Source organism: Leptodactylus fuscus, chromosome 11 (assembly GCF_031893055.1).
Source record: "Leptodactylus fuscus isolate aLepFus1 chromosome 11, aLepFus1.hap2, whole genome shotgun sequence".
Classification (NCBI taxonomy): domain Eukaryota; kingdom Metazoa; phylum Chordata; class Amphibia; order Anura; family Leptodactylidae; genus Leptodactylus; species Leptodactylus fuscus.
This window is the reverse complement of record NC_134275.1, coordinates 36,444,657-36,458,569: the sequence shown is the minus strand read 5'-3', so window position 1 is coordinate 36,458,569 and position 13,913 is coordinate 36,444,657. Positions and strand designations below refer to the sequence as shown.

At 42.1% G+C, this 13,913-nt stretch overlaps 1 protein-coding gene across 2 annotated transcripts in view; it reads right to left on the bottom strand.

Annotated features, from left to right (window-relative positions):
• Nucleotides 1-13,913, bottom strand: part of LOC142184646 (IQ motif and SEC7 domain-containing protein 2-like) — a 147,421-nt gene that overhangs the window by 86,655 nt on the left and 46,853 nt on the right. For both annotated transcript variants that reach the window (XM_075259665.1, XM_075259669.1), the window contains exon 3: nt 10,238-10,267. In XM_075259665.1, the coding sequence (XP_075115766.1) occupies nt 10,238-10,267 (30 nt within the window). The remainder of the gene's footprint in view (nt 1-10,237; nt 10,268-13,913) is intronic.

The window sequence follows — 13,913 nt, the reverse complement described above, 5'->3', positions numbered from 1 at the left end:
ATTTACATCAGTACATAGTGCTTCTCTATACATGTCCTGCATGGTCCCAAGTGTAGGAGAATCCTCTCTGTAACCAGTGTATAATCGATGTCACCCACCAGATGAGAGAGAACTGCAAACTACAGATGGAGCCCACACAGGAAAAAACTGCTCAATACCGCAGAATACAAGTCATATTGGATAGAAATGGTGTGCTTTCCTATAAACACACCGTACTATTGACTTATGTAGTTTATTTAAAGGAATAGTCTGGGGAGTAGTAATTTACTTACCTGGTCCCGGGATACCTGTCCTATGGAGGATGGCTGTACTATAGTCGCACAGGTAATTTACCTGCAAAATTGGGGAAGAAAGGGGTAGAGAAATTCGGGTAGCTGGACACTGCCGAGAATCACATGACCCACGGGTTGTTCCATAATCTGCAAATCCCAGAACCAAGTAAATTACTATTCACCAGACAACCCCTCTGAAGGTTAGGTACAGGCTGAACCACCACCATGGTGTTTCAGCCAACTTATGTAATGGAATTTATTAATTATTTATTATATGTATGTTAATTACCTGTAAAGAGTCATGTGGGAGGTTCCAAACTGCTGAGAAGTCATGCAGACCTGCCATGACTGACAACCTACAGGCCAGGATGTCATTACAAGCAGCGTCCAGCGCTTGCGCAGTCAATAGAGGTGCACTGGTCTCTGCTTAATCTGTGCACCCATTATGACGGATCCTGCCTGTAATAACGTACCCATCCTCTGGGACGTCAATTAGGCGAGGATTTCAGGAGTAATTAACCCTTTAGCCACTGGATATAGCCCCAGAGCGGCGGTTTAGGGAAAGTGTGTGTGGATATACGTTCCCTTTAAATTATGTCACCAATATAGGACATAAAGTGGTTGCTAGGTACCCGGAACTATCACTGCCTGCAAAACACACTAAAGAAAGATTCTGGGAAGAGAAAAAAAAACCCCACAGAATGTATAGTGATACACGGTGATATCTATGTATATACACTTACATAAGTGGCAGGATTACATCCATATGTTATGAACTATCAGTTCTTGCTCTAGAAAGGCGAGAGACATTGACGACCCCGATTAGGACACCCCAGCCATTATTAATAATTCCAAATCATATAGATGTCCTGATTCAGAAAAACCATAAGTCATACACCCGTCATAGTGGACGGGACATAGACTCACAAGTATCTACTGTACATACATATGGCCATTCAGAAAGTGTGCCAGAGAGCACTGGAAAAATTTCTTGTCCATTTTACAACTAGTTGTTGTGCATGTAATTTTACCAGGAGTAACTGTAGAATAGCAAACAATTAGGTGAGAATAGCCCAAGTGACCATAATATAGGAAATCCAAGGACAATGGACTGCATATCCAGGTAATGATGCAGCTTAACCTTTTCTCTGCCAACCACATATCTATACATTCTACCAGGGTAGTACGTCTGTAACAGAGGACGTATCCAATACGTTCTTACTACTAATGCAGATATCTCAGGACTAGTTGGGGTTATGAAGATGACAGCCCCATCTAGTCCTGAGATATATGGCTCTAAAGTGTTCCCCATTCTGTCTCAGGAAGCATCTTAGGAACTGCAGTAGGAGGAGGGAGGAGGAGCCCTCCAGACTGCACAGAGATGAATCATCATCATCATCTGTACATAACCAGTATGTGACACCAGGAGGGGAGTAGCAGGGACAATCAGAGAGCATACCATACTTTTACACTCTGATTGTCACAGAGGGATGATGTAATTTCCCCCTGAACCTTACGAGAAGAGGGGTATTCTTATGTAATACCCTCTGAACATAACAAGTGAAGTTTATTGGTGCAGTCACCCAGGCATTCACCTTTGTCCAGGTCGCAGACCCAAAAAGTTATCAAAGTTTAAATTTCACCCAATCCCTGCCCTGTCCATGCCTGAGCTTTCTAGAGTAAAATACATCTCTAGCGATATCCATTACACGCTAAAATAATAGTAATAATAATCAATAAAGATGAACGAATAAATTGCAACAATTTTTATAGAGGGATAGAAAATAAAGTTTTTATGTAAAGTCCTGTTTAGTTTTTATGCAGAAAATGGGTTAGCACATTTCTACGATATTGGCATTTCTTTAACACCCGCCCTTGCCAATATATACACATTATATATATATATATATATATATATATATATATATACATACATACACACACATTATACATATTAAGTTGTGTTTTTATATACAGTATACGGTATATACGGTATGCTGTGCAATCTCAAAAAAAAAAAGTTAGATTTTGGTATCACAGTCACAGGTGTAGTATAGTATAGACTTTTAACATATTAGTGAATAACAGCAAAATCCTGCCTGTCTTCTGTATTAGTGTTTTTGGGAGTCCAAGCTCTTGTTGTATTGTTGTAGTTGATGTTTGGTACATATAACATATAGTATATAGTGTATATGCAAATATATATATATATATATATATATATATATATATATATATATATATATATATATATACACACACACACACACATATATATATATATATACACACACACACACACACACACACACACATATATATATACACACATACACATATATACACACACACATACATACACCCACATACATATATATATATATATATATATATATATATATATATATATATATACATACACACACACACACACACATATTGTCTACACCTTAAGCTATTATTTTAAATGTATTTTGTACATGAATGTGAGACTGTACATGAGTGTTAGGTGCAAACATGTTTTAGTTAATTTTTTCAAAAAAAAATTATGTGATTATGTGTGCTTGTCACAAAGTTACATGAAGGTGGATATAGTTATTGATAACCCATTGAGACATATATAATCTTCAGGTTGTCCATTTTCAAAAAATATATAGGGCTTAGGGGTTCACTTGCTTACCACGGTGTGTAATCTTTATATTTTATAGGATGTTTTTGGGTTTGTTTGTTTTTTAAAACCATTTCCAGAGTCAAAGTAGATTTTTGTTCCTTCCAGTTCTGGGATTTTCTGAAGCTATGTGCATGCAGGTTTAGGCCTTAGTGATATGAATGAACTCACATGTTGAATTATTGTTAGAAGGTTTGGTGAATATAATTTTTTGTTTGGTTTTCACTTTTAGCAACTAATAAATATTTATTTGCATTTTTTTTTAATAAACCAAACAAATATTCACTTTAAATTTGCATGAAGGTACTAAGTGGCATTCTGACAATGCTGTAGATGTCTACTTTAATGAAATATATAGGTATGGGGGGTGGGGTTAGATGATTTTTTTTAAATGTCCCAATTTAGGTTTGATTTGTCCATCTCAAAACTGTGAAAATTGCTCCAGCTACCGGTGATGCAAATTTCCGGAGACCCTTGGCAGTGAAAGAGTTATAGGATCACAAAGAAGGAGATTTCTGCGCACAATAAGGAACGCTGCTTGCCATCTAGGACTAACATCAGAAGCTAGTTAGAAGCAGTTAGACTCTCCTTACACTCACTGTGAGCTACAAGAAGCTGCAGACTCCTTTGTGAGCAGTGTATAGGCAGGTAAAGTAATGAGGAGGCTGTGAAAAGAGACCTTTCCTTCCTCCCTCTGCTCACACTGTATTCAAGTCTTCAGCCTTCTGGTTTCTAAAGACAGAACTTCCCTAGTAACAGGGAGCGAACAGAAAATTAGCAAGAAGGGAGACACCTAGTGGTAGGAATTTTAGAGGAGGTTTTTCAGACAAAACACATTTTTTAAATAGAGTGCAAGTACATTTTGGTCCAGAACCACATGCTCTATTAAATGAGACCAATTTGTCTGAAAAGTTAGCGAGTCTGAATAAAGCAGTTCTCTCCTCCTCTAACTCAGTGGTAAATCACAGCATGAGCTGAGAGCGTCAATCATTTCCTAATGCCTGTAAATTCAGCCTTTATCTTTCTATGTGTCACTGCCCACTTATAACAAGCTTCTGCAATAGCTGGCATATACTTTTACACTCAGAAGGGAACTTAGTGCTTTGATTGACAGGCGACGGGGGCTTCCAAACTCCGCACAGTCAATTACCAGCACGCTAACTGCTCTCTTGTCTCCTGCCATTTATATCTCATTTCCTTAGCAACACCAGAGAGTTGTCCTTATTAAATTAATGCCAGAGACTGGAGTCTCCTCACAGTAGTACGCAGCCGGAAGGACGGGGTGCCCAGCCAACCCCAATCATCGAGATGCAATAGATGCATGTAAATGAAAGGCATCTAATGTAAAGAGAAGAACATTTATTAATCTAATCTCAGTATCTGAATGGAAAACTGCAGACATTGGAACAGACCTTGGTATATCCTGCTAGATCTATACATTATATCAAGGACAGCGGCAATACAATAACAGCTGGCAGCCGCAGAGGCGCCGTCTATTGTCTCAGTGACAAATATGAAAGCCCGCGTTTCACACTTCGCACTACTTTCGAGAACAAGTAGTCAGTCAATCTGTAGCTGTTGCCGTGAAACTAAAAATCCAGGATGACCAAAGCCAGAATTTTAGAGAAATAGGAATGATATACAAAAAGCTTCATCCATTCCACCCATTAATAAAATGTGTAGCCCCAACTAGTCATTTTTATAGACTTGTCGAAAGATTAACTTGGTGTGCAGGTCGGATTGGACCTTCACCAAATCTTGAAACAAACAAACGCTAAAACGGGGCAAAATAGGTCTAAGTCTATGGACTGCTTACGGTTTACCTATACATAAGAGTAGAGAGAAGTCATATGGAAATTCTGGGTATGTATATGGTACTCACATGGCTGTGGGAATGACAGGAAGAAACACAGGAGTGCAAATCCATTTTCTGCTTATACTTTGTAATACTTTTGTTATTACAGACTAGTAATACTGGATAGTATACGGACCCATTCATTTCTGTGGCCCTAAGCACATGGCCGTATTTTGCCCAGATCTGTATGGGGGCCAAAAATGTGGAGTAGGTCCTGTAGATAGGTAGATTCCTGTTTGTTTTTGTTGCCGGGTCAGTATTTATAGGGTCTGTAGACTGCACATGGAGGTTTTCCATGGACTCGCAGACAACTTTGAACATATGCATAGGACATAAAGGCAAACGTGACTTTGAAGGATTTTGGTCATCAATGCCAGACCGGTGGCAGTCTGACCCCTGGCACTAAAGTCAACCAAAAGGGCCAAGAAAGCTGTGGTTTCTTCTTTGCGACTGTGACATCATACCAATAAAACATGTGGCAGTTCTGCAGTTCAGTCCCATTCAAGTGAATTGGATGAAGCTGCCAGACATGGCTGCAACACAATATACAGTACTATGCAGGGTTTACAACAAAGAGGCTACACTTTTGGATAGTTTTTGCCACTGTTAAGTCCACTGAAGGATGTTCTCTATGGATGTCCTGCATCGGACCCGTCTCTTTTGTCCTTGGCTATAAGGGATGGTGCTTGTCAAGTGGCGCAGACTAGAAGCTCCTGAGATGCGATTCTTGTATTGCTTATTGCATGCCCGATTCCCACTGCGCTATGTAGCGTTCCAGTGGGAGAGGGGCTTAACCAAGGTGTAACTATAAGCAGCCCACAGTCGCCCAAGGGTGTTCAAAGACCTGCCAGAGTGACACCACCAGTATGGAGACCAAGTTTTAGATTTTTGTAAATTTGTCATCACATTGCACCTCAGGGCTTAACCTTGGCAGAAATCAAACTTGGATAAACTCCATGCACCACAATGACTCTCTATGACACAATGTATATACATTAAGGAGTCAAAAAGTAATAACCGTATTGGTGTGACACGGCCACATCTCCTATCAACGAGATCCTTAAATCCATATGGCAATGCTAGACAACCATTCTATAGAAGACAGCACGTGCTTGTTACCGCTGGTTTTTCACCCCCTCCTTCCTCATTCACATGAAGCTCATTATAGTACTTGACGCATACAGTGTGATCCACTGCTTGTGGGAAATCTGCACTGGGACATCAAGCACATGGCCGCTGCCTTTGATATTTTCACGCCCCACCCTTACATTTGTCACATTCACGCAAACGATTCTGCTTCATTAATACTGGGATTCGCAGAATCAAGCGGTGAGAAAATACTTAAAAGGGAAAGCGCTCGAAGAAATGGAAGCCTGAAGCCGTCATCTGGCCCATCCAACCAATGACAAGCGGTCGGGGCAATTCTCTCACAACCGCGATGTAGTGATTGTCTATGGCAGAAGAGGATCCGTCCCAGCAGTTGGAAGAAATTTGTCAGACATGAGGATGGCATAATAAGTCAGGATATTTTTTTGTCCTAGGCAATGGCAATTTTTTTTATCATACAGATACTAAAGTTATCACAGCTCGCTGCTCTCGTTCGTCACAGGATGACAGCGAAGGACAGTAACGGCAGCAGAGTAACGGGCACAGCCGGAACCCCCTTTTGTCTGTGTCCGTTGCCATTGACTATTATGTAAACAATGCCTTTTATCATGTGTAATGACTTCTGTCCTGCAGGCATGCACTTCTTCCATCAGAAGTGTAAAGAACACGACGGAAGAAAGCATTCATCAAGTTTGTACATGGGGTGAATGCAGACAGAGGGGGCTCCATCTGGATTATAGCTACATACAAATAACTATAGTGTGAACCCACCCTAAGAAATCTTCCCCAATGTCTATGTTGATTGCTTGCATGTGTCAGATGGCACATGGATGAGGTCAGTGTGCCAACCATGCCTCCACAAATTCATTATTTTAGCATAACTGATAGAAATACGACCTGCCCTGAGCCTACGACCCCATACGCAGGCCTGTCATTATACATGGCCGTGTGTATGGGGCGATAGAATATAAGGGGTCAGTGTGATCACTGCGAAAAACTTCAGCATGAGCTCTTACCCAGTAAAAAAAGCTTTACGATCTATACATTAAAGGGACAAATTTTACATATAAAAACACCTTTGATGGCCATCCATCAGCTACTTCTTTCTTAGGAACCAATGGTGGGGATTAGTGATGCCGCCTGATAGGGGCTGCCGGCGGTCATCCATAAAGCATATATTTTGCGCAGATTGACAGCGATTCTGTCCGTTTGGAGAGCATCATTACTGGCAATTACTGATAGCATAGTGCAATAATCAGCCGAGTGCTGCAATTAACTCAGCAGGCCGGATTATCATGAGGACACCCAGACCGCCAGTAATAGATCACAGGCTGGAGTGCATGCAAAAAATATGGGAAATTATATAATTATTCTACAGATATTCAATACACTCTGTTTCTAAGAAAATACAGAAATAAAGTTAATAATAAAAATATCACCTGGCCAATAGACAGATAAGCAAAAATGTAACATGTATGGGTACCACTGTCAGCTTTATGTTAAATAGTGAGATTTTAGGGGTTTTGGGGAGTTTAACCCTAGCAGCAGGTCACAGCACAAACTTAAACAGGACCTTTCACTATCACTTTACATCATTTAATAATGATTCCAACGCTGTTGGAATTTTTTTTATCCTGCCCCCATCATTCCTGAGCAATCAGTGCAGTTGGTTTTGGTGCCTAAGTGGCTGGTGTCAGGCAGGAGCTGACAAGCACTGTCTACCTCTGACTGGAGCTCTGAGTCACGCCCCCTTACCTGCTCCTGCCTCACACCACCCACTTAGCATTAGAGTTAGCATGTAAGGCACCAAAACCAACTGCACAGATTACTGGGGAGCTATGGGGGCTAAAGAAAAAATTCAATGATTCCTATTAAAAGGATGAAAACAGCTTAAGTTCATGTATTAAAGGTTCTCTTTAAAGAGGTATTCCCATGTACATAATCATATCTATATTTGTAGATAATTAAAAGTTAAACATTTTTGCAAATATAAGTAACTAAAAATTCTGCAAAGTTTTAAAGATTTTCTCTAACTTTCTTAGAGGTGACAGTCTGTTGTCTTGATCGGATGCCAATGATTACGACCACTAATGCAGAAACTTTCTATGGTCTGGGACTTGTCAGGAATCCAGCCATGATTTTCTTATTGTAGCTGGGATATCAGACAGGGACACTACTTGTATTAGAAGATATCCCGGCCACAATAAAGAAATCATGGTGGATTTTCTGACCTTAGAAAGTTCCCGCATTCATGGTCGTATCCACTGGCAACTGATCAAGATAACAAGACTGTCAACACTAAGAAAGTTAGAGAAAATCTTTAAAACTCTGCAAAATGTTTTATTACTTATATTTGCAAAAATGTTTAACTTTTAATTATCTACAAATTTAAAAATAATTATGTACATGGGAATACCCCTTTAAGCGGCACAGAACAAGAGTTTCATATACGACCCACAAACTAAAACAAAAACCCCTTTCCCTGGTGGTGGCTGTAGGCAGTCAGAATTGCATCACTAAAGTTGTTCTTTCAGTGGGGAATATTTCTGAAGATGGGATCAGGATTGGTTACAATGGTTCCTGCACAGCTCCTATTCCAACACTGCTGGGGCTCCAACTGGTTTGTACTTCCTTTCGGCACATAGGAAATGGCCACTTAGCCAATCACTTGGTGAGCCGGGTCACCACCGCAGCTAACGGAGCAGCACTTCCTGTGCCTAGAGGGATCAGAAACTAGAGACCGATGGGCAGTGTTAGAATAGGAGAGGCGGAGGATCAGTAAGGTGAGTAATGAGTATTCTTTAAGGGGGTTCACCAAGACTATGATATTGAACTCCACTTCCTATTCTCAAGCCAAAGACTTCGCATTTATTGGTCACATGGCCATGCTGCCATTCATTCCCATTCAAATGAATGGAGCTGAGTGGCAACAAGCGCATCTACTACACATTGTAGGCTACTGTGGTTGGTAAGTAATGAAGAAGCCACAGCATGCAATCAATGTAGTCTTGGATCAGGGACTAAGAAAACTCCTTAAGGAGAACACCTTTGCAGGCGTATGGAGACTTACAAGCCATTTTCGCTCCACTGGGGGATTCTGGGGAATATCCAAATCGGTTTCCCAGGCTGTAATTAGGAAAACAATGCCTCTGCTTGCGGCCTGATGTTTAAGGGGGATGTCCTAGAGGCAGCAAGCAGAGGCAATGTTTTCCTAATTACATCCTGGGAGACAGATCTGCATATTCCCTATAGTCTTGGAGTTCCCTTTTAAAGCGGTTATCCAGTTTGTAACATGGATGACCTTACAAGCTGCAGTACCTACACTTGGCACTACAGTTTGTATGTCAAGTGATCAGCATGGCTTGCAGTGTGTAATTACTGAAAGCCAAGCTATCTGGGTACAGCAGATCTGCGGGGGGCCTGGTTGCCGAACCCCTGCAGATCTAACATTGATGGCCTTTCCTAAGGAGAGGTCATCAATGTTAGAAACCAGATAACCCCTTTAAGATAAATCATCAATATCAGATCATGGGGGTCTAACACCCGGGTACCTCCACTGATCAGCTGACGGAAAGAGCAGCACAGGAAGTCTCACACACTACTCCGCCCACTATGCAGTGGCCACATGAGGTAACTGCACTTCAGTTCCCCTGGTTGCATTTCCTCCAAGAAATAAGTGGATTACATTACCAGGAGTTGGGAATACAGCTTTGGCTTAAATCAGAGTTCCATTTTTGGACATGTCTCTGCAATTTTTTTTTCTTGTAGTATAAAAGGCGCTGAGCAACGCCTAGAAATAGCTGCAGAACTAACAAGTCTGGTCTAAATCGAGCACACTCTGCGATGTTATGCTCTAGTGAAAAGACCAATTTAACAGTGAGATAATGTGCTAACAAAAGATTGTAATCTACGCAGTATAGCATCGGAAAGCAGTTTAAGCTGTGTAAACTGTAGCAAGAAGCACAGGACCCATAAAGACAACACTCCCTGGCACGCAATTCAATGGCAAACGGGATCTTCAAGAGGAATAGAGAGTACAAATAAACAAAGTAAATGATATCCAGACTCGAGGGGCTTGATAAATGGACGCACAATACTAGGATTCATACCCAACAAAAGCTGAGGAACCCTACGTGGCCAGATCCTCCTAGAACCAGGCAAGAGTCTACCAAAAACCAAAGTCCATGATTATGAAGAGTCCTATGGTGAATTTAACCCAAAGTGGGATCTCTCTCTCTCTCGGCACAGTCTAAGTTAATCTAATGGCACAACACTCCTAGCATGGATGCCCAAGTGCAGAAGGAATAACATGAATTATAGGGAATCCAAACTCACCTCACCGTCCTGGAGTTCTCGCCGTCAGACCTGTAACACATAAAGTGGTAAAAGGAAAATGTCAATATTGGCAGAACTACACATACCAGGAATTTTTTTTATCTTAAAAATAGTTAATCAGCGCCATTTCCCCTTTAAAGAGTTGTGTCATGATGACATACTGGCCCGTATGACACCGCACAGCGGTTCCCTACATGAAGCTACAAGGGACTGACACAGAGAGATGATCAATGTACTCTCAGTCAGTCCCATAGATATACAATGGCAGCTACCAAGTGATAGTGCCCATAGTCATTGGATCCTAAACAGCCACTAGATCAGATAAGCAACAAAACCAATAAAAAGAAAAAAAAAAAAAAAAAAAAAACACCCCGCCTGTCCAGCATGCTGACAGGGTTGATCAGTTATGGCCACACCTATGGTTTCATTGGGTATATAGAGGGTCGGCCATGATCCTGCTGAAAACTCCCACACAGCATATTCATTGCAAAGGCCATAAGTCTCAGATCTATGGGATGCCTTAATGGTCAGGACCCCAAATGATCCAGCGAACAGGGGTGCTCAGTGCTTGCGCTCAGCAAACAGCTGGTTGCACATAAGCAGTTGCTCCCCACTTTAGTCTCTGAAATAGGAATGGCCCACCAATCTACTCCATATCTAGTAGATGTACCATATCTGACTGGTGGGGGCTTGACAACGGGGAGCCCCACAGATCAGCATGGATGAGGCTGCTATGTTCACTATTACTAAGCACAATACTATATTTAGCTTGGCACTACAGCTCAGCTCCACTAACTTGAATGGGACTGAGCTGTGAACAAGCCATGCAAACAAGCATCATGGCAACGTCACTGGCCTGTGAAGCAAGAGTGGAGAAACGCTGCTGCATAAATAAATAGCTGACTGGGTGTTAAAAGTATACGTCATCAATATTAAAGTCCTAGAAAAGCCCTATAAAGGGAGCCCGTCAGATACAGATTATACCATTAGTGGCCACATCGGCGATTTAGTGTCCAAAATGTAGGTGACAGGTTGTAGATGACCCTGTATCTGCCATGTGACAGATTCCCTTTAAGATGGTCATACACATGGGATTATTGCTGGAACATCCCACCGATTTCAGCAAGACCAGAGGACCATCTTATGGGTATGAGGTAAGGGCAGGAACCAGATAATGTGGGCAAATCTCAAAAAAGTTCTCGCCTCTCCCCCCACAATAATTAAAGGGCTTTTCTGTAGAATTGAAATTTACCTTAAAATCTCAAATCTCAGGCTTCTGGGCTGATTCTGACCCTGGGTCATATGATCAGAACCAGGAACCGGCCACCAGACGAGAGTAAAGTCAGGTAAAAAGCCCCGGTAAATACCTGTGAAACAGGTGAGGAGGGTGGAGCAACCCAGGGGTCAGCAGATTCTGGTTCTGATCACATGACCGGAGTCGGAGACAGCCCAGAATAGGCTTCATGGACAACCCTTTATGATCCTTGGTTGGGGGCAATCCGTCCCCTCAGGATTGTATCATGTCTGATCTTTTTGATCCTTATGAACTGTCGTCAAAGGTGCCTGACAGCAGCTTAATTCCCGCTCCCTATTGAAAAAATATGCTCACATTGCAGGACCAAGTATGCATGTGTATGGGAGATTGCAAGGAACAGCTGTTGTTTGAACCTTAAAGGTGTAAGGTCATCTTCTGACTCCTAAATAAATCTGTAGCGACTCGTGGATTAGGACATACCGTATATCACTGAATAATTTAGGCACGTTTGCTTGGAAAGCAGGTACAAAAATGGGAATTAGAGTAGCGGATATACTGGTGATCAAGGAGATATCACACCAACCCAATCAGATTGGATGCCATAGGTTACGGGACATGCTGCACAGTGCGCCATGTATTGGATAAGCCCAGGCATCCCGCTATTTTCATCATTTGGTTGCACAGCCAGCTCTACTGACGTATCATGTTGACAGTAGCAATGAAACTCCTGTTTACGCATCCCACCCTCGTCCCGAGTCTTATCGCCTGCCAATTCCTCCAGGGAATATTGCCATAGAACCGACCGATGCTGCCAATCTCCATTTCAGATGTGACCTTGCTGCGAGACAAACATGTGACATGGGTATGTGGTCATCTATTAGGACCCTGGATGCCCACCATGAATGGAGATGAAGTTCATGCATGAGGGAGATCTGTAGAGTAAATGATTGTCTATAGAGATGTATTCATACAGAGCTCTGTGCCCAGAGAAGAGGTGTGGGCGTTAGGACAGGCAAGTAACTCCTACTCCTGCAGCATGATAACAGCCATAAATATTCATAACTACACCACTCAGTACAGGAGGAGGGGGCAGCGCAGGATGGCAGCCGCCAGGGAGAAGGAAGGAAGGAAGCATGGATCTCAGCTGGGACTGCCGACCACCGTACACTACACAAACCCCAAACAATGCAACTAGACTTCAATGTAACAGAGGTCCAAATATATATATGTGTGTGTGTGTGTATAAATAATATATATATCCTAAAGTACTTAGTGGCAAGGAGCTAACCACTAGCAACCCCTCCATTGCAAGAGCAAAGGGTCAATTATGAAATGAATGGAGGTGGCTCCCTGTGCACTTGTGGTTGCGCCATTCACATACGGGACCAATATAGGTATGGGAGTAGCTGAGATTGCCAAATTTAACACTTGGCTATTTCAAGCACTCCAATAGTACAAGGCACATGCTCGGCCTGCCCCGCCATCAGGATAGAGGAATAGGACCACCTATTCTCAGGATTAGTAGGGGTTTGTGTGGTTGTGTCCAACCTCTTCCCTACTGATAGGGGATAACGCCTAGAATCGCTTTAAGTGACTCCATAGTGTAGTGATACGCCATCACTTTATGAGAGGGGTAAGAATAACAAAGAGGCTGTCAGTTGCCGAAATTTAATTTATTTTTTTTTTTTAATATCCTTGTTTGTTAGAGCTAGAGTAAAAACAAAGAAAGTCTGTCACAATGGAGGGCTCAGCACATCCATGTACTACACAGATTTTGGTTACATTCATACTTGCTATGGTGCCCCCTAGTGTTTGTTTCATTCCCTCTCAAGACATCCACCTAATGTGTCCAGTATTGGTGGTCACACATGCTCAGTAACGCAGTCCTATCACTTAGATTCTCTTGAACACTGAGCAATTTTTGCCATTGCATAGGCCAGCCAGAGCTGATCTGTGGGGTTCCTTTGAGCAAGACCCCCATCGATCAGGATCAGTCATCAATATGCAATTCCTGCAGGACGCCTTTAATCCTGGGGCAGCTCATGAAAACAACTTTAATCTGTGGGAAAAAAAATAAAAAAACCATAGGATCTCGGCTGTAGTTCCTCTCTGTGTCAGCAGGTTGGCGGTCCGTTTTTGATATCATTTTGCCCCTTGTAATACAAAGACCACCAATAACCTACGAGAGGAGATCTATTTCCGCCCCCGTGAGCGTTGTCCAGGACAGGGCTTGAAGAATGAAGAATTGTGCCGTCTATTTTGTTTCAGGCGGATATTTTTGCCAAGCTCAAAAACAGAGAAGAAATTGTAATTACACATGGGCAGAGGACATTCATAAGAAAGCATGCCAAGCCCCGCAGACACAGCCCGCCACATTATCAGCACAAATAGATTCAGCTTCACAGGGAGGAGAAATTATTT